General features: G+C 36.2%; 1 protein-coding gene and 1 pseudogene across 7 annotated transcripts; both read left to right on the top strand.

Moving 5' to 3' along the window:
* Nucleotides 1-3,078: 3,078 nt before the first annotated feature.
* Nucleotides 3,079-4,282, top strand: LOC132607685 (uncharacterized mitochondrial protein AtMg00810-like; annotated as a pseudogene).
* A 2,330-nt stretch (nt 4,283-6,612) lies between these two features.
* Nucleotides 6,613-17,161, top strand: LOC132605924 (uncharacterized). 7 transcript variants are annotated; one of them, XM_060319195.1, is made up of 14 exons: nt 6,613-6,791; nt 8,525-8,623; nt 9,644-9,771; nt 9,873-10,026; nt 10,153-10,265; nt 12,366-12,449; nt 12,530-12,578; nt 12,690-12,781; nt 13,105-13,237; nt 13,477-13,556; nt 13,642-15,074; nt 15,235-15,348; nt 15,437-16,292; nt 16,714-17,161. In XM_060319195.1, exons 2-13 carry the CDS (start codon nt 8,531-8,533, stop codon nt 16,057-16,059), a joined length of 3,096 nt encoding a protein of 1,031 aa, XP_060175178.1. In that variant the 5' UTR covers nt 6,613-6,791; nt 8,525-8,530; the 3' UTR covers nt 16,060-16,292; nt 16,714-17,161. The 7 variants fall into 7 exon arrangements, with proteins under 7 accessions (XP_060175178.1, XP_060175179.1, XP_060175176.1 ...); XM_060319196.1 differs by having other exon boundaries at nt 6,614-6,791; nt 10,156-10,265; XM_060319193.1 differs by having other exon boundaries at nt 6,614-6,791; nt 13,099-13,237.
* The last annotated feature ends 1,822 nt before the right edge of the window (nt 17,162-18,983 follow it).

The following is an 18,983-nucleotide window of genomic DNA, read 5'->3' as shown; positions in this document are numbered from 1 at the left end:
TAAAATGTGGACTGGTTTTGTGACTTAGTCCGAAAATAGTATGAGTTGATTGGGCTACTACATCTATTTAAATAGCTTGTGTTAAAATATTACTCAACATAGAATATGCAATCATTAGTGCTCAGATAATAAAAAATGGCGTTGTAATAGCCGTGCAATAAACACTATTATTTAATTATGCAAAGATAAATGCGATGCGTCTGCGTAAGCCGGTAAAATGCCGAAATGATAAAAAAAAATGTGAATTATAATAATAATAATAATAATAATAATAATAATGATGATGATAATGATGGATAGTAACTGTAATAGAATAATGAAACACCGGTATTGATAAGAGGCTAATAATTATAGTAGAAATATAAATATATATTTTTAATTTTTCAAAAAAAAATATTAGAAGCGTAAATAGGTATTTCGGAGGAGAGGCGGGACAAAATTGGGTGTCAACAACCGCTAAACATGCTTTCCTATCATGATCATAAATAAGAGTGGACCTCGGGGGTCACCAGATGAAATTCTGTTAAATCATATGAGATATGCTAAAAAAGATATGAGCCCAAGAAGACATACTATACAACCATGCTAGTCAAAACTGTGCAAGCCGAGAAGGCCATCATGAAATACTACTATACAACAAAAATATAGGCCGAAGGGGCTGTACAAAGTCTAACGATACCATGATAGTCTACAAGCGTCTACTGGAGTATCTGATATAAAAAGGTCGGGACAGGGCCCGCCGTACCCATATGTATACAAAAGTATAACGTACCAAAACTCTACAGCAACTCCGGAACAAGAGGAGTGCTCCAATATCAGCTGAGTTGCAGCTTACAGTGGCGTATCGTCTATCTGTCTACCCGAACCTGCAGGCCTGAAATGCAGCGCCCCCAGAAAGGAACGTTAATATGGACAAAGTACTGAGTAAGGGGAAATAAGGGAACATAGGATGAAATGAATGCAACTTGTATGACTGAATTGCCTCTGTGGGCCAGAGATATACATAAGTATGGTGCATGCATGCATAAGGGTCATACATATATATGCGTATATAACACATGTCAAGCCCCTGTAGGCATCCCATCATATCATATCGGCCTCTGTGGGCATCATCATCATCAAGTGACCAACTGATCAGGTGATAGTGCATATATAACGCCGTCACCTTCCTCATACCCCATATATATATATATATATATATATATATATAATACATAGTATGCGCGTGTATAACGCCTGAGAGGCCATAGGTCTGTACATATATATACAAAATGCAATGCAAGAATGTGATAAGAGTACATCCCGAGCCTGTCGTAGTGACAGAAAGTTGTTACACCTCCGAACATTCTTATGAGATAGAATTTTCATCAATAAGTGACTCTATGAATCATACTGAATCTGAAGAAGAGCTTACTGAGAATAACATTCTTAAACATTAATCAACATGGAGTATCCCTAGCTACTAAGAATTGAATTCATTTTAGAGTAGCGTTATGTTTACGTTCATAAGGATCATGCCAAAAAGAATGAAAGTTAGCCTTAACATACCTCAAGTCGTCCAAGTAATCCAACAAGAAGCTTATCACAACTGGAGCGCCAATCCTATAATAAAGGAATGCATATACAACTTAAATGTGGCTAGTATATCACGTATATCAATGATAACTCGATTCTAAAGTGAAACAAACAACATTTCCCCTATTTCGTAATCATCACCACAAAGTCTACAACCAATAATTAACATAACAACCTCATATGATCTTCGTTAAACTCATATCCACAACATTTAAAGATATACAATTGAGCAACCCGATAGACGCTTGTATACGACACTTCCTTCTTCCAAATACACCAAGTATAACAACCTCAACACATTCTCAACATTAACTATTATCCCCATAACAATATTTTGCTCAAAACACACTAACAATCATGGCACAAGCTAGATTACAACTCAAAATAACATCAAGTTCGTGTTTAAACCTTTCCTGCAATTTCATTCTCTCAAACCTTAGCATAACCATCACATAAACTCATAAACATGGAAATAAGATGAAATCTTACCTCAAGAACTCAAGAACACTTCAATTTCAAGATCCCTTCACCTTGAAGTATCTCCCAAAGCTTCTACAAGAAGAAGAGACAAGCTTCAACAAGACTTTGAAAACCCTAAACACTTGATTCTCACTTTTGATCTCTGATTTATCTTGGGTTTACTTAGAAAATGTTTGAGAGGGTTTCTAAGGGTCTGTTGGGAATGAAAAAATGAAGGAAAACGAGCTTGGACCTTTTTAAAGACTTCAAAAACATTTCCACCGCCTTAAATGTACGCCCTCCATGTACGGGTGTACTTCCATGTACGTCCCGTTCTTTTATCACGTACCTAGACCCTAAAAAATCCAACATTCTGCCAACTTTTGGAAAATACGGGACATACGTTTTTTTGTACGGGACGTACATAATCCCATACTTCTCAGATTTGCGATCTGTTAGTTGCATTGGAAAGAAGACTCTTTAAACTTGAATTTACATAGGTTCTGCATTCCATAACTCGTCATATGCTAGAAGATATATGTCTCTAAATTTGGACCAAAATTCTGCCAGGTTTTTCCCAATTTTTCACGAACTTAATTCCTTCGATTCACTTAACCTCGAAACCTTTAAATACTTACTTAAAACTTGTTAAAGGTCTCTCTTAACCTTATAGGAGTTCTATGGACTCTCCGACTTACGTTAGTTTACTTGCGATGAAAACGACGCAAATTTACGAGGTGTAACACTACTGATCCTTATTGGCAGTAAGCTATGAAAGAAGAATTGCACGCCTTTGAAAAGACTCATACTTGGGACTTAGTTGACCCTCCTTCTGATAAGATTTTTGTTGATTGCAAGTGGATCTACAAGATTAAGACACGATCTGATGGCTCTGTTGAAAGATACAAAGCTCGATTGGTAGCTAGAGGATTCTCTGAAGAGTATGGAATTGATTATGAGGAGACCTTTGCTCTGGTAGCTCATGTTACCTCTGTTAAGACCCTTCTTGCTATTGCAACAACTAAACAATGGGGACTTTCTTAAATGGATGTCAAAATTGCTTTTCTTAATGGAGATTTAGAAGAGGAGGTTTATATGAAACCACTGCCGAGATACAACTGTCCTCTCAATAAAGTATGTCGTCTTCGCTATGTATTGTATGGTTTGAAACAAGATCTACGAGCCTAGTATGCCAAGTTTAGTTCTACATTGAGCAAAATCGAATTCTTTTCTAGCCCGCATGATACTGCTCTTTTTGTACGCAAGACAACACAAAGTATTGTTCTTTTGCTTCTTTATGTGGATGATATGATTATCGCTAGTGATGATATGGCTGGCATTTCAGAGGTTAAAAAATTTTAAGTACCAATTTTGAGATAAAGGATTTGGGTTCTCTCAATTATTTCTTGGGCCTCGAAGGTCTCACTTTTGATGATGAGATTTCTCTATCTCAAGTTAAGTATGCTTCTAATTTGTTATCAAAAGCTGGTATTAGCGATAATAAAACAGAGAGCACAACTCTTGAGCCTAATGTGCGGTTTCTCCTACTGATGGTACTTTATTGTCTAATGCTACTCTTTATCGGACACTTGTTGGTAGTCTTATCTATTTGACTGTTACTCGTCCAGATATTGCCTATGTTGTTCACATAGTTAGTCAATTTATGGCCGCACCTCGTTCTACTCATTATGCTGCTGTTATTCGGATTCTTCGTTACATCAAAGGCATTTTTTTCTATGGACTTCATTTTTCAGCTAATTCTTCTCTTGAATTACAAGCATATGTTGATGCTAATTAGGGGCGTGATCCCACTGATAGACGTTCTACTACTGGTTATTGTATTTTTCTAGGAGATTCTCTTATATCACGGAGAAGTAAGAAACAAACTCTAGCATCCCGATCAAGCACTGAATCAAAATATCGAGCACTTGTTGACACCACTACTGAGATATTATGACTTTGTTGGTTATTGGCCGACATGAATATTCCTCAATCTTCTGTCACTATTCTTTATTGTGATAATCGCAGTGCCATTCAGATTGCTCATAATGATGTATTTCATTAGCGTATAAAGCATATTGAGATTGATTGTCATTTTACTCGTCAACACATTAATCTTGGTGTCATTCGATTGGCTTCTACTGGATCTTTCGATCAACCAGCTGACATTTTCACCATGCCTCATCTTTCTAGACGTTTCCCAGTTCTGGTGACCAAACTCAATTTGGTTTCTTCTAAAACATCTTAAGTTTGAGGGGGGACGTTAAAATATGGTAAATATTGTAGAGATATTTAAATATGGTAGAATATAATTAGACCTTAATTGTAGAATGTTCTAGAGGATCTACATTAATTGTAGGTATTTTATTTCCTTTTGCTTCTTACTTTCTTGTGTATAATAGGGATGTAATCTCTTATATGTATGTAATGAATAGAAACATTCATTCTCCAAACTCGCTCTTGTTTCTCATTCTCTGTTTCTAACATCAGCATTGTGTTTTTAATTGACACACTTGAAAATATGTTGAGTGTCTAATAGATATGAGCCTTAGTTGAGGTGTCAAAATAAATACTAGCGTCAACTTTAAGAGGTCACTTATGTTATGTATTTGGTCTTTCCTTTTTGTAGTTTCATCGTTTTTGATAAATTTTCATTTTGATGCCTTGATATTATTTTGCTAAACTTGGTACTTGAAGGAAAGAAATGACCGATGGAGTTCTACACTCCAACTTGTCCCCAAAAATCCGGTGAGATCTCTTCTCTAAAAGAAAGAAGCCCTGGATCAAAATCATTAATTCAACTTGCCCATAAATTAGACATTGACAAGGAGAAAAGGTATCTAATCATAATTATTTCCTTGACAAAAATTTACACTATGTTGCCTAGAATGACATTGTCTTCATTCAATGCTCAACAACACTAAATCTTACTTTCTCTGAGCTGCTTGGTTAAGACATTAAAGGAGTGTCTGGTCTGGAGGAAAATATATTAAAGAAAAATGATTTCTAGTTTTTCATGTTTGGTTGGTCAATTTTTTTTTTAAAAACATTTTCTCTAGAAAAACAAGTTCTTTAAATATGACATAAATAACGTTCTTAGCTCTGGTGACAACGACGACAACTTGGACGACAAAGGAGAAAGGTTTCACAAGCTTCTCATGGACATTGGCCGGCGAACAATACAGAGGTAGTTCAGCCCTCTTAACCAAACCCAGTAGCCCCTTCAACATCTATGTATGTAGGATTATTAAAGCAACACATGAATGGAGTTTCTTTACGGACTATTCATGTGAATCTAGTAGTTTACGTTAATTGAGAATCTCATGTTACTTGAAGATCATCAAAAGTGAAGAGATTGATCATGCAACAAAACTTATAGTATGCAGTGTTAGGCAAATTCTCATATGATAAGCCAGACGTGAAGGGATTTCGTAAAGTTCTACCAAATCAGTTGTGTGGGATAAGAGTGTATGTAATATTTTTATTTTTTCAGTTTCCCACCGGTGTTCGGTATTCGCATTGGAGTTCCACTACATCCGGATTCGCGTTATGTAGGGCCCCATTAGGGGGGAAACGCTCCCTACCAAGAATATTTCCTGGTTCGAGCCCTCTGATTACGAAAGAAACATCTCCATCCACTGCACCACATTCTTTGATGGTAATATATAATATTGACTTGTGTTGTCCTAATTAAACAGTGTAGACAACTTTAAAAGAAAAGGTTATTGAGTTTTTCTCTAAAAATGTTTGTGCAAAGATCAAACTTGCTTGGATAGCCGTAACTTTTTTAAAAAAAATTTGTCTTCCTTCTTTGCTTATCACAAGCAATCCCTCCAAGCAATGAATGCACTAAAAAGCACGCTATAACATGAAAGAAGGTTTCTGCGTGACTAAATATGGTATTGAAAAAGGCTCCGCTCTCTCTCCCCACCATAGGACCAAAGACAGAAGACTAGTGCCTTGCGCTTACCTGGGTACGAAACTCGAAACTCGATCTTGAAAGAGTGAAATCTAGCCTTTTGTCTTTATCCTAAAAAATTTGTGAGTATTTTCTAAGTAATACAATTTTTTATTCAGAAATATATTTGATTTACTTAATTAGGTCACTATTATGGATTTGAAGAAACAAGAGAGAGAAAATGGAAAAGAGAATGAACAAAAAACTCCTTGCATTCATTCTATTCTTTCTTTCATTAAAAACAAAGACAACATCACTATTTAAAGAACTAGAGGGAATAAAATAAGACGAAATATGCTATTTTCCTTATAGATGATAAATTAAAAAGAAATAAACATTTTGTAATTAATGTATATTCTAGATTTAGAAGGAAAATAAACATTCTAGAATATTTCTAAACTAAAAAAGAAACTAAATATTCTACCATTAATATAAATCATAAATTACAAAAAAGTAAATATTAACATAAAATAGCTTTTGCCAAAAAACTTTTAAGCATAAACCCTTTTAAAAAGAGAAAAAAACTTTTCTGGTAAAATTTCAGAAAGTTCCATATAAAACGAACAGCAACGACGTGTGGTACTGGAGAGCATCAGCAATTCAGATCTAACAAATCCGAACCCGCAATTTAAGTTAGTACCCGACCCGACCCGTAAACAGCACTGGCGTAGAGCATAAAGAAAGCACCCAATCAATCATAGAAAAGCCGACTTCTCTCGCACTCTCTCTCTCTCTTGACAGGCGTGTGTGGTTCTCTCTCTCTCTGCAATCCTTTGCGATTTTCCCCTTGTCGATCGCTGTAAGTACAAATCTTAAAACCCTAAACTTCTCAGATCCTTATTTTCAATTGATTTATCTTAAGATATAACACTGTTTGTTCTTCTCAATGAATTTTCAACTGTTTGGATGATCTCTCTCTCTCTTTTTTTTTTTTTTTTTTTTGAATTTTGCTTGATGAGGCTTTGATTTGAGTTTAATTGGTGAAGTTCTTTGTTTTGTCTTTTTCTTTATTTGACTTTTTTTTGGGGGGGGGGGGAGGAGATTTTGGATAATTCTTATTTTTGACTAGTTCGTTGTGTATTGACTGTGCGCTGTTGCATTGGATTTTTTGAACTGTTTGGGTGCGTTATTTATTTCAATTTTGCTCGATGAGGCTTTGATTTGAGTCTAATCGGTCAACTTTTCTTTTATATTTTTTTTAATTTAATTATTTAGGAGATTTCAGATAAGTTTTTTTAATATGATTATTTAGTAGATTAGTGAAAATTCTTATTCTTGGACTAGTTCTGTGTCTATTGAGTGAGCGCTGTTATATTGGATTGATATATTTGATGAATCATAAAAAGGGATTGAGCATTGGATTGGTTCGGTAACTGATCTAGATTTGGTGTGAATTTGACGTTGATTTCTTAACTATTTTGAAATAAAATATGCATATTTGAAAAATGTTACTCAATCACAAATTTTTATAGTAAAAAAAAACAAAGGAATGTTTGAGAGGAGACGCTCCATTGAGGAGGTGTGAGAGGTTGGATATGTGGATATGAGGAGAGGTAGATGTAGGTTGAAGAAGTATTGGGGAGAGGTGATTAGACATGACATTACATAGCTTCAGCTTACTGAGGACATGACCTTAGACAGGACATTACACATCTCCAGCTTACTGAGGACATGACCGTAGACAGGACATGACACAGCTTCAGCCTACTGAGGACACGGCCTTAGATAGGAGGGTATGGATATCGCTGATTAGCGTAGAAGGTTAGTAGGCAGTTGAGGGTTGTCTCGTTTTTCGACGGGATTAGGCTTGGTGGTAGTCTGATGCATCGTGTGCCTTGTTCATGTAGTTTCTTGCTTTTGATATCTGTTGTTTACTGTGTTTCGGTTACGCATTATTTCGCGTTTGTTACTTCTCTTTTTATCTGAGTGCTCTGTACTGCTTTTCTTGTTAGTTGCCATGTTTTCTTCACTGTCGTATTTCCATTCCCATAGCTACTTTGATTTGCGACACTTGAGCCGAGGGTCTTTCGGAAACAACCTCTTTATCTCCACGAGGTAGGGGTAAGGTTTGCATACAATCTATCCTCCCCAGACCCGTTTTGTGGGATTATACTGGTTATGTTGTTAAAAAACCGTAGAATGTTTGAAAAAGTACTAGTCTAATAAAAAAAAAAATGTTACACCAAATAGTAATAGTGTGTCGAACAACTTGGGACGGTTAGCTTTAAATATATATGTCGTTATTTCTCAAGAAAAAAATCTCTATGTCATTGTTTGGTTTTCATTTTGACCATTCTTTTGCTTTGAGATTCTGTTCATCCGTAATTGATGTAGGAGGTCTCCTGAAAAAATCCTCAATTGGAAGTTGCAACTCTCTATACAGTATGGATTGTTGTGTGATGAATAATTTTTTTTTTTTTTGGCTTGGAAGTTAGTTATAAGTTTCTTGTAAACAAAAGTGTCGTACTAGTGAATTGATTGTGCAGCTGGAATATATTTCTGTTAATTATGGCATTTTTCATTCTGTTGAAGGCAACAATGAGTGACCAGGGAGATAAGACATGTCCTCTTTGTGCTGAGGAGATGGATTTGACAGATCAGCAGTTGAAGCCTTGCAAGTGCGGATACGAGGTTTGCAGATGCTGTTTTTCCTTTATATTTTTTAGAAAGTTCTTATTGGATCTATCATTGTTTTGATGATGGTGGTGTTTGGGCGAACTTTCACGCAGCTCGACTATTCCACCTACTTCCCACCAACACAGATATCGGGTAATTTTGCCTACCCAGGCTTAGGCAGATGAGAAAGAAATCACCTAGCCTTTTTTCTTTGTTGGGTTGAACTTTGGTCTCCAAGGTTTCCACCCACTACTAAGCCACATCCTTTGGTGCTCCTTTGGAATGTGTTCTTTAGGGTACGTCATCGGTAGGAGATAACTCCTCAAGTGAATATAGCAATTGCTTTAAAGCTTTTGAGGGTTGGGTTTTTGATTTCTGGAATGTCTACTGCATGTCCAGTTCAAAACCATGTTGTTTCTGTTGAGCCTTCTCTTAAACTCAAACCTTAACTATTATATATAACGCAGTTGCATTGCTGTAAGCTTTGTTGGTATAGTAGGACGCCTTCTCATGATGCACCCTTACAAATATGCATTAATCTGCTTTATTTAAAACCAAGTTTGTTATCTCAAAATGTGTGGGTGGATTCGGGTGACTGAATTCACAAAAAATGGGGCAAAATGGAAGAAAAAAAAAATCTATATAGGCGGTACCAATTAGTTGGCAATATATTTAGTCATTCTAGTATGTCTACTTCAGATCTTATGTTTTTTACGAGTCTCTTTCCCATCAGAAATTTAGAAATTAGTAGGAAATATAGAGAATTTCTTGTGAACTTGTCCCAATTTTTATTTTATTTATATTATATTGGGATGAGATTCGTTGTATTATATTAGTCTAGCATGAGATTAAATGGGCGACATGGTCAGTCATCCGTGAGGATTCATATGGCCTGATTTCAACTTGCTTCCGATAGTCAACCTCTAATGGTGAATTAAGGCGTAATTATTGTATTTTCTTTCACATGTGATCTTTAGTCTAATGGTGAATTTATCGGTAGATGTAGGTTTTAACATTTGATACATGTTTTTTCAGATATGTGTCTGGTGTTGGCATCACATCATGGATATGGCTGAGAAGGAGAATACGGAAGGGAGGTGTCCAGCATGTCGCACTCCTTATAACAAGGAAAAGATTGTTGGCATGGCAGCAAAATGTGATAAGTAATGAGATGAACATATTTTTCATTCTTAAGACAGACTCTATAAGGAGCATGAACATCTGTATTTTCTGAGTTACTCATAATCTTTGATGTTGAAAACAGGGCAGTGGCTGAGATGAACATTGATAAAAGGTTGTCCTCTCGCAAGGGAAAAAGTAAAACAGCAGATTCTAGGAAGCAACTTAGCAATGTGCGAGTCGTTCAAAGAAATCTTGTTTACATTATGGGGTTGCCTCTCAGTCTAGCTGATGAAGATGTATGTACGTTTGTAGTGAAATTTTCAACACCCCTCAAGAAGAAAAAAAGAAAATAGAACAGTTAACTAACTGCCATTGAATCTGCCTGTTATTCCTCCTCACTTTTTTGTTTTATTGCTCAAAAGCAGCTTCTCCAGAGGAAAGAGTATTTTTCTCAGTACGGGAAGGTTCTGAAGGTGTCTATATCTCGTACAGCTGCTGGCGCTATTCAACAATTTGCAAATGATACTTGTAGTGTGTAAGTTTTGTTCCTGATATGAGTTACCTGGCTACTTGAAGATCGACTATTGTAATAGGTGTTATTGTCGAAATACTTTGTATGCCTCTCACAGCTGTCCAAGTTTATATGATATTGCGTTCGCCTTTATGTCCTATAACACATTTCAATTTACAAGTTCCTATATATTGTTGCAAAAATAAGATGTAGTACAAGGCCTCCCAAAAATTAACCAAAGCATCTGTACCCTGTGTTTTTTAATCTTATCTCCTATGTTTTATTTTTTTCCTCCCCCTGTTGCTTTGGAGGGTCACTAAGGCCTCATTTGTTTACATTAAGATTAAGACGTCTAAATCTGAATACACATCTGAATATTAAGATGTGCATTAGGATCTAGATGTCTGAATCTGAATATACATCTGAATATTAAGATGTGGTCTCTAGATCTGAATACTGAACGATTAAGACTGTTTGTTTTCAATATCTGAATGTGCATATGGAATTAACCAATATATCAATGAAATATTATAAAAATCTTATTTCAGCAAAATAAATTTATTTTTTGATAGAAAAAAATATTTTGAATATTTATATTTGATAAATAATTTGAACTATCTAAAATGCAAATAAAAGTTACTCCATATATCAATATAATAAATTAGTGTAACAAGGTAACACTAAATTTTTTAAGAATTTGTGCTTATTATTAAAAAAATTGGTAGATCTTTCTCTATCAATTGAAAGTGATAGAGAGCTATTATGGCTGAATCCCACAAGATGTTTTCTAGTAAGAAAATTTATTAAAATAAGATAAAAGGGGTAAACTTTTTGATACTTGACACAATTTCTGAACGTTCTCTGTTGTTTCTTGAAGCTTGTATTATGTATTAAGTTCCAAATTTGATTAGAGGGTTATGTAGTATTCAATTTTATTTATTTTTTTTTTTTTTTAATTTGTTGTTATTGTCTTATAGAGTCACTGCGATCTTTCAAAGATTGAGAAGTGGAGGTAGGGATTTTATTGAGAAGATGGATTCACTCATGTTTAATTTTTCTGGTGCAGATTAGAGCATGAACTAGGTAGATATACATGAGATTTCAAACAGTTTTTAAGAGACTCCAAAAAACTTCAAGAAAACGATTTTGCTATTACGGTTAATTAGTTAATTTTTGCGCTTTCAAGAGTTCTTGGTAAACATCAATGCACCCAAGATGTTACGAATATCAGAAATACTAGACTAAATTATGAAAACTTACCAGTTCAAGAGGTTAAAAGTTGGTATCTGGTTGAGAAAGGATAGCTAGAGGCAGAGAAGAGAAGCCGTGGAAGATTTTATGAAATAAGAGTATTATTTAAATGAGTCTGAATGGTGTTAAGACTCTGTTATAGATCTGATTCATTCAGACCTATTAAGAGGCTTCATAAGGAAACAAAACAAATGAACTTAATGGGCTGAATCTGAATGACTAAGATTCAGACCTTAAAAACAAATGCACTTAATGAGCCAAATCTGAATGATTAAGATTCAAACCTCCATTAAGTGCAAACAAATGAGGCCTAAAGGATCATTGTGAACAATCATTTCGTTTGATGTCAGCCACTTGTTTGAGCCTCTTCCTTGTTTCTCAGTCTTCACTTGAAATATGCTCTTTGTAGATAATCATTTTTCCTTAAAAAATAACCTCTACTATGATATACACCTTGCATGTGGGGTCCTCCACCCCATCACTAAATGTTAACTACAATAAAAAATAAAATTTGCTTCCTTGGTGAATTCCAACTTTTGCAAAGACAAATTTGACATGACACATTACCTGTGTTGATTCTTTATAACTTTCTGGCTCTGAAAATTCTTATTGTTAAAAAATGCAAGCTGCAGGAATATGTGTTAAGGGTAGTGTATCCACTGAACATCCAACCAAAATCTCACTTAGTTTTCTCTGTTAAATATTGACCATGTGACACACCAACTCGTCCCCTTCTCTTTCTCCAACTATGAAGCCCCTGATTCCTTGTTGTGCTTTCATCATAAATTATGTTTGCTGGTTGAAATCCTCAATTCATATTTAGCTTTCAATCAAAAGAAAATCAGTTAACAAGTGTTGAAATGTTGTGTACAGATATATTACCTATTCAAAGGAGGAGGAAGCAATTCTGTGTATTCAATCTGTACATGGGTTTGTTTTGGATGGTAGACCTCTAAGGTTAGTGCGATGATTGGTTCGCGTACACAACTAACTTTGTTCTGATTTTGCATTAACCATTTTAATTTCGTTGTTTGCAGAGCTTGCTTTGGAACCACAAAATACTGTCATGCTTGGTTGAGAAATGTGGTATGAGTTTGAATTTTAATTTGGAATAAACTATTGACTAGGAATTTGCATTTGATCCTTATATCCTTAAGTATCATAATGTAATCGAGGATTAGTTGTCTTTTGGTTCAGCCCTGTACCAACTATGATTGTTTATACCTGCACGAGATTGGGTTGCAAGAGGATAGCTTTACTAAAGACGAAATCATATCAGCTTACACAAGGTATTGGGATTATTCAGCTGATTATTCCTTTGGCGGATTTAACTGCAATTTATGAATAATGCAATAGCTGCCAAGTAGTACGTAACAAATGTCAATGAACTTCGAATTATTAAGTTCATTTTCCAGGGCTTTTGCAGGAGACATCCAACTTTAGTCTGTGCAACAAACTATTCCAAACATTTGTGTTTCAGTAGGTCTCTAGTATACATACAGCTGTGCCAGTATCAGAAGTCCGGGCATTATTAGTCTGCATGTCTCTGTCCTATGCATGTAAATGTTCCCTGGATAGCTAATTAACTTGCATAATTATTTTGAAGGAGTAGAGTTCAACAAATTGCTGGTGCCATTAATAGTATGCAACAGCGATCAGGGAGTGTGTTACCACCGCCTGCAGAGGAGTACTGCAGTAACAGCTCTGCTTCTGTAGACAAGCCTATTAGTAAAAAGGCTGCAACTGTAAGATTGTCTCGTTCCATTTGCTTACCATTTTCCTATTCTCTTTGTTTGCTTTTTCCCTTTCCTTGGATCAAAGGAAAAGAGAGTATTGTATGTTGGGGTTGAAATGCGGGGCGGGGGGGGGGGGGGGGGGGGGGGGACTTTTGTGGTCTTAGATCCCAAACAGTTCCATCTTTTTGTGGTCATATTGGATAATTGTGGTTTACATTCATATAAGCTTACTGTCATCTGCCATGCAGAATTCAGCACCCAGTGCTAGAGGCTCCCCACCAAATAGTAGCTCTGGTAGATCTGCTGCTCTTCCTGCTGGAGCTTCATGGTATGCACTAAGCAGATACTCTTTTATTATCATTTGTATTATTGTATATGGTGCTATTTGTTAAAGTTTGATCTTTGTTGACTAGGGGAACACGTGCATCACATAATCAACATCGACCTGCCAGTGTACCATGTTCTAATGGACCTCTTAATAAGAAGCCCCAGACATGTAATCCAACGGTATTTTCTACAGCTGTTGAAGGCACAAGTCAGGCTTCATTACTGCCTGCCTATGCAGGAAAAGTAGTAGTTCATACTGAAGATAGTGGAACTACTCAAGAGAAAGGGAAAATAGGGACTTTAGAACCTGTTAAGCAGCATGCAGGAGCAGATCCTCGAACCTATACTTCTGAGAACCCCACTATTCCGGTACCTTCTTCTTCGTCATCTATGAACAGTCAGCTACATAGTACCCCGTCCATGTCTTTGAAGGACAAAGATAAACATATGATAGCAACCAGTAGTACAAATGCATTCGATATTTCTGTAGTGTCTAACGGACCTGGTTTTACCAAAGATTCCAATGATGCCACAGATGTTAAGATCCAGAATGTATGTTCTGATATGTCGTCGTTGAGCTTTGGTAGACAAAAAAAATCACAGCACATCTACATTGATCAATATAAGGAGTCCATGCCGTTTGAATTGACCGGGGTATCTGCGACTTCTGCAGATGAGATTTGTATCTCAAGAGAAAAGTCTGACGTGAGATTGGATACGCAGAGCGAAGTAATGCAAGTTTCTACTCCTGAAATGGAGGATGATTTGCTAACCTTTAATGAGCAGAGACATAGGGATCCTGAAGTAGTTATTGAGAAAGTCTATTCACCAAATCTTTCACTCTCTTTACACTCCCCAGCTCAGCCTAGTGGGTATTCTCCTCAGCTGACTAATGGTGTTGGACCTGTTAGTGCCAATATGCAGTTGGACAGGAGAACAGATTCAGTATCACAGCCTTTTTGTGTTGAATCATTGACTAATGAATACCTGGAGAATGTATCGAACTGTATGGCTGATTTGCAAGCTATCAATAGAAGTTATTCTCCGTTGCCTGACGAGGGTAAGAGGATGCACATGGAAAGGTTTCAAAGTGAAGCTCCTAGCGAGAACTGTAGTACTAATGTAGATACTGGAGAGAGCAGTATAATATCTAATATTTTGTCTCTGGATTTTGATCCTTGGAATGAATCATTAACTTCTCCTCAGAACCTTGCCAAGTTGTTGGGAGAAACTGATGACCAACAAGGGTCTCTTAGAGTGTCAAGCTCAAGAAAATTAACCAGTAACCAATCGAGGTTCTCTTTTGCAAGAGAAGAACCAACCAATCCTGATTTTCAACCGTCTCTAAGTTACATTGAGCAAAGTTTTAATCATTATCCTCATGGTCATGATTTTCCTAATAGCAGAAATTATCAACTTGATAATATTGGTACTCGTAATGGATTCTCCGTAGCTAATAATGAGGAAACAGTTGGTTTTGGCAGCAGTTTTTCTCATCTCTCTTCCAATAAGCTATCAGGTCTGTTCATGGCTCATCTTTGTACTTCCTTCTTCCTTAACTGCATCTTATATTGTACATTGTTTCAAGTTTCATTTTTAAATGTACTCGTTAAAAAAGAAGAAAAAAATGAAAAGTTTGAGTGACTTGGTTAATTTTTTCCACTGAATTTTCATGACAGTGTCCAGACCTCAGATGTCGGCACCTCCAGGGTTCTCAGCACTAAACAGAGCACCACCTCCGGGTTTTACTTCTCATTATGAAAGAATGGAACAGAATTTTGACTCTCTCCGTGGTCTGTTATTACAAAGTTTTTTTTTCTACTGTGTTGACATAGTGTGTGGAGATTTTAATGGTTTATGTCAAATCATTATATTGTGCAGGAAGTCACTTGCATGATACCTCCTCTTTGCATAATCAACATCAGGCTTTGCAAGTTGGAAATGTGAGTAATGGAGACATTGAGTTTATGGATCCTGCTATTCTGGCAGTTGGTAAAGGGAGGCTTCCTAATGGCCTTGATCTCTCAAGCTTGGACATGTCTTCAAGTTTTCCTCCACAATTAAATACTTTCGAAAATGAGGGAAGGCTTCAGTTACTGATGCAAAGATCTCTAACTCCGCATCAGAACCAAAGTTTTGCTGATATGGGCAACAATTTTTCTCCATTCGGTGATGCTTATGGAATTTCTTCCAGGGTTATGGAGCAAAGTCTGGCCAACAATCAACCCACATATGATGGAATTTCTTCTAGGGCTCTGGAGCAAACACTGGCCAACCATCAATCTCCATTTTCACAGCTCAATGTTCCCCAGAGTAGGAACTCTGTCATGTCAAATGGCCACTGGGACAGCTGGAATGGGGTTCAGAGTGGAAACAGTTTGGGTGTAGCGGAACTCCTCCGAACAGAAAATCTGGGTTTTAACAAGTTCTTTACCGGATATGAGGAGTCAAAGTTCTATATGCCCAATTCTGGCAATTTGTATAATAGAACATTCGGGATGTAATTGTGGATCAGAGGTTCTTTTGGGCTGAGTAGCTTTAAAGAATCAATGAATCAGAATGACCATGTGACTTAACTGATTTGCTCTTAAGATGTTCAAATGGCTAAGTAGACGTGAGGAATCACGACAGTCTTGCTCTCTGAAAGGCGATGTTGATTCACGCCGTCTGCATGAAGTTGGCTTTCAGATTGGTGTAGGAACAAACCCTCTAAAATAGGGTATCCAGAAACCAACAGGTTAGTACTTCCTAAGTCTACCAACTTTCCTTTGGTATACTTGTCACCAAAGTAAGTGTAAGGTTGCAAGAACAGTTTAGGTGACAAAAATCAGCCAGTGCTGCAGTATATTCAATGGTCTTGAATCTTGATGAATACTTGTATCGTGCAATTTCCTTCCCAATGCTGTATTGAAGTAGCCAATATCAAACTAAGAAAGATTTTTAATGATCTGCTCTCCACTTAGAATATAGTTCCTGGAACCATGTTTAAATATTTGATTTTAGTTTTGAAAAATTAAATCACTCCTCCTGCTTCCTACTACTGGCATATGTGGCCCAGAATTATTGCTTTTTGACATTTTGACAAGTAATTCGTGTTTAATATGTGTTTTCATAATCATTGATTCCTGCCTTTTGGTTTATGAATATGATTTTGCCAGTTGAAAGCTGAGATCGAGGCTCAACATGGTGGTTTAGATAGAGCATCATGATTGACTGAATCGGCAGGTGATTCTCCAGTCAGTGTTCTTGGATGTGGGTGGAGAATCAGGTCATATTCACACACTAGAAAAAAGATACTGAAGACAGCTCATTTTTGTCGAGAGGAATAATGTTGTAGCTTGTTTGCGGGTAAATTGGGAAGAGGTAGTAAGTTAAAATCTGTTTTTTGTTTTGCTCGTTCGTCTAATTATTTTGCCAACGAAGTTCATGTTCCAACTATGAGGTGGACAAGACTACTAGTGCACTGACCAGATAAAGATAAATGTTTCATTCTTTATTGAAGTGCTTATTCTCCCTATATCCTTTATGAAGGATGGCCTGAATTTTTGGTCTGTATCTAAATTGAGACTAAGGCATTTTATTACAACTTGTCTCCATTGATCTGTATTTTTGGTCTTTAATGTTTTCTGTGAGTTCCCCAAGTTGAAGGATGGCCGGGAATTTGATTTTGCGCCTTTTATTGTCGTCTTTAGAGGTTCTAAAGGAGGAACATATGATCTAATCCTGTGACAGCCCTGGTGAGCTTAAATGTATAAACAAGGTAAGTGAAAATTCATATACTCGATTTCAATTTGTTTGGGGCTGAGGCGTAGTAGTAATTATTGTTTCATGAGTGTGCTGAGTTACGTGTAGCCTGGTTATTGAAAAAACTGAAATAGGTGGCTAGGTCTTTATGAATCTGGACATAGCTAACCCATGCCAAAAATAAAATAAAATAGCCCTTTCATGTTTCAGCCATGGATATGGCAACGACCAACGAGGCAGGAGTGACCGTAGGGAGTAGATATTTCATTTTGAATTTTATTTATTTATTTATTTGTATAAAGGAACATAATGAGGGCTATGCCAAAATACATATTTTCAGCTTTTCCTACCATTGGAGCTCTTCTTTGAACACTTCAAGACAAACTCAGATCAAGCCTTCAAAAAAATAAAGCTGCTTAGCTATTACTTACTTAAAAGGAGGAAAAAGGAAATGAAAGGAGCTCCATTAATTCGTTTGATTCCTGAACTATTCTCCAAACTTTACAACTTAAACCAAAAAAGAATGTTTAGTGTTATGCGAAGCTAAACTTGAGAAAAGAATGTTAGTGTTATGCGAAGCTAAACTTGAGAAAAAATTTCGCTTTCTAAAAACCACCCTAGCCTTCCACGCAAGCTGTAGTACGCTCATGGTGTTTCACGATCAGTATTGGAAATGAATGGAGTATTACGTTTTTTCAGGCCCCTTTGATATCTTATTAGTCAAGCGCTAGCGCCCTTTTAGAGTCAAGTCTTTTCTGTTATCAATGAAATCGAAAGAAAGAAAAAAAACCAGTGCCTTTCGTATGGATCGAGACTTGTAGCTTGATTCTTTACTCATTCCATACTGGGAAGAATTGTTGCATCACAAGCCTCCCTCTGAGTCCGATTAGAAAAACAGGGATGAAAGGCCTAGTTTTCGGTGAGCTAGTGGGATTCAAGTATGAATTTGATTTTTCCGAGCTATCGGATCATAACTCTTCTCACTCTGGCCTTAGGGTTCTTCTTTCAACAATCTAAAATCCTTTCTTCATTGTAATTATCATGTTTTGTACATGCATTTCCTTCTTTCTCAAATGTCTTTTATATTGAGCGCGTGAATTGGAATCTATATATAATATAAAGCTAGACATAGACAAGGTGATGTGGCACCTTTCTATGGCCTCCATTCCTATTTATCTTTTTTCTCATTTTTTTGGCTTTTTCTCTATTTTTCCATATTTTTCTTCAAACTCACTCATTTTATCCATTTAATGTTGAATAGTTTATTTCACATTGATTAGGTCTTAAAAGCTCTTCAACAACCCTCATCAGCACGTCCCTTTGCTTTCTCATTGTATTTTTACCTTCATATTTTGCTCAATTATTGTATTTAAAAGCCACAATATGTCTACTAATATCCCTGACTGTTTTTTACGTAATAAAGTCAGTGGTAATTGTTTGTTTTCTAAATTAGTATTTCGAGATTTTATATTACATATTTGGTCCATTGACTATATGTTGTTTTGGTGTATTGAAAAATTATGAGCAAGGAAGAGATGATCGAGAAAATGGTGCTCTTTGTTGCTGCACCATTCCTATTTTTGGACTATGAGAGGATATAAAATATTGCTTTTTTATCTTTCTAGAAAAAAAGTAGTGATTTGTACCCTATTTCCTTATTTCAATAACGACTGATAGTGGGTTT

This window comes from Lycium barbarum, chromosome 8 (assembly GCF_019175385.1).
Source record: "Lycium barbarum isolate Lr01 chromosome 8, ASM1917538v2, whole genome shotgun sequence".
In the NCBI taxonomy this organism is placed as follows: domain Eukaryota; kingdom Viridiplantae; phylum Streptophyta; class Magnoliopsida; order Solanales; family Solanaceae; genus Lycium; species Lycium barbarum.
The sequence above is the reverse complement of the archived record's forward strand: the minus strand, read 5'-3'. Positions and strand labels throughout refer to the sequence as shown.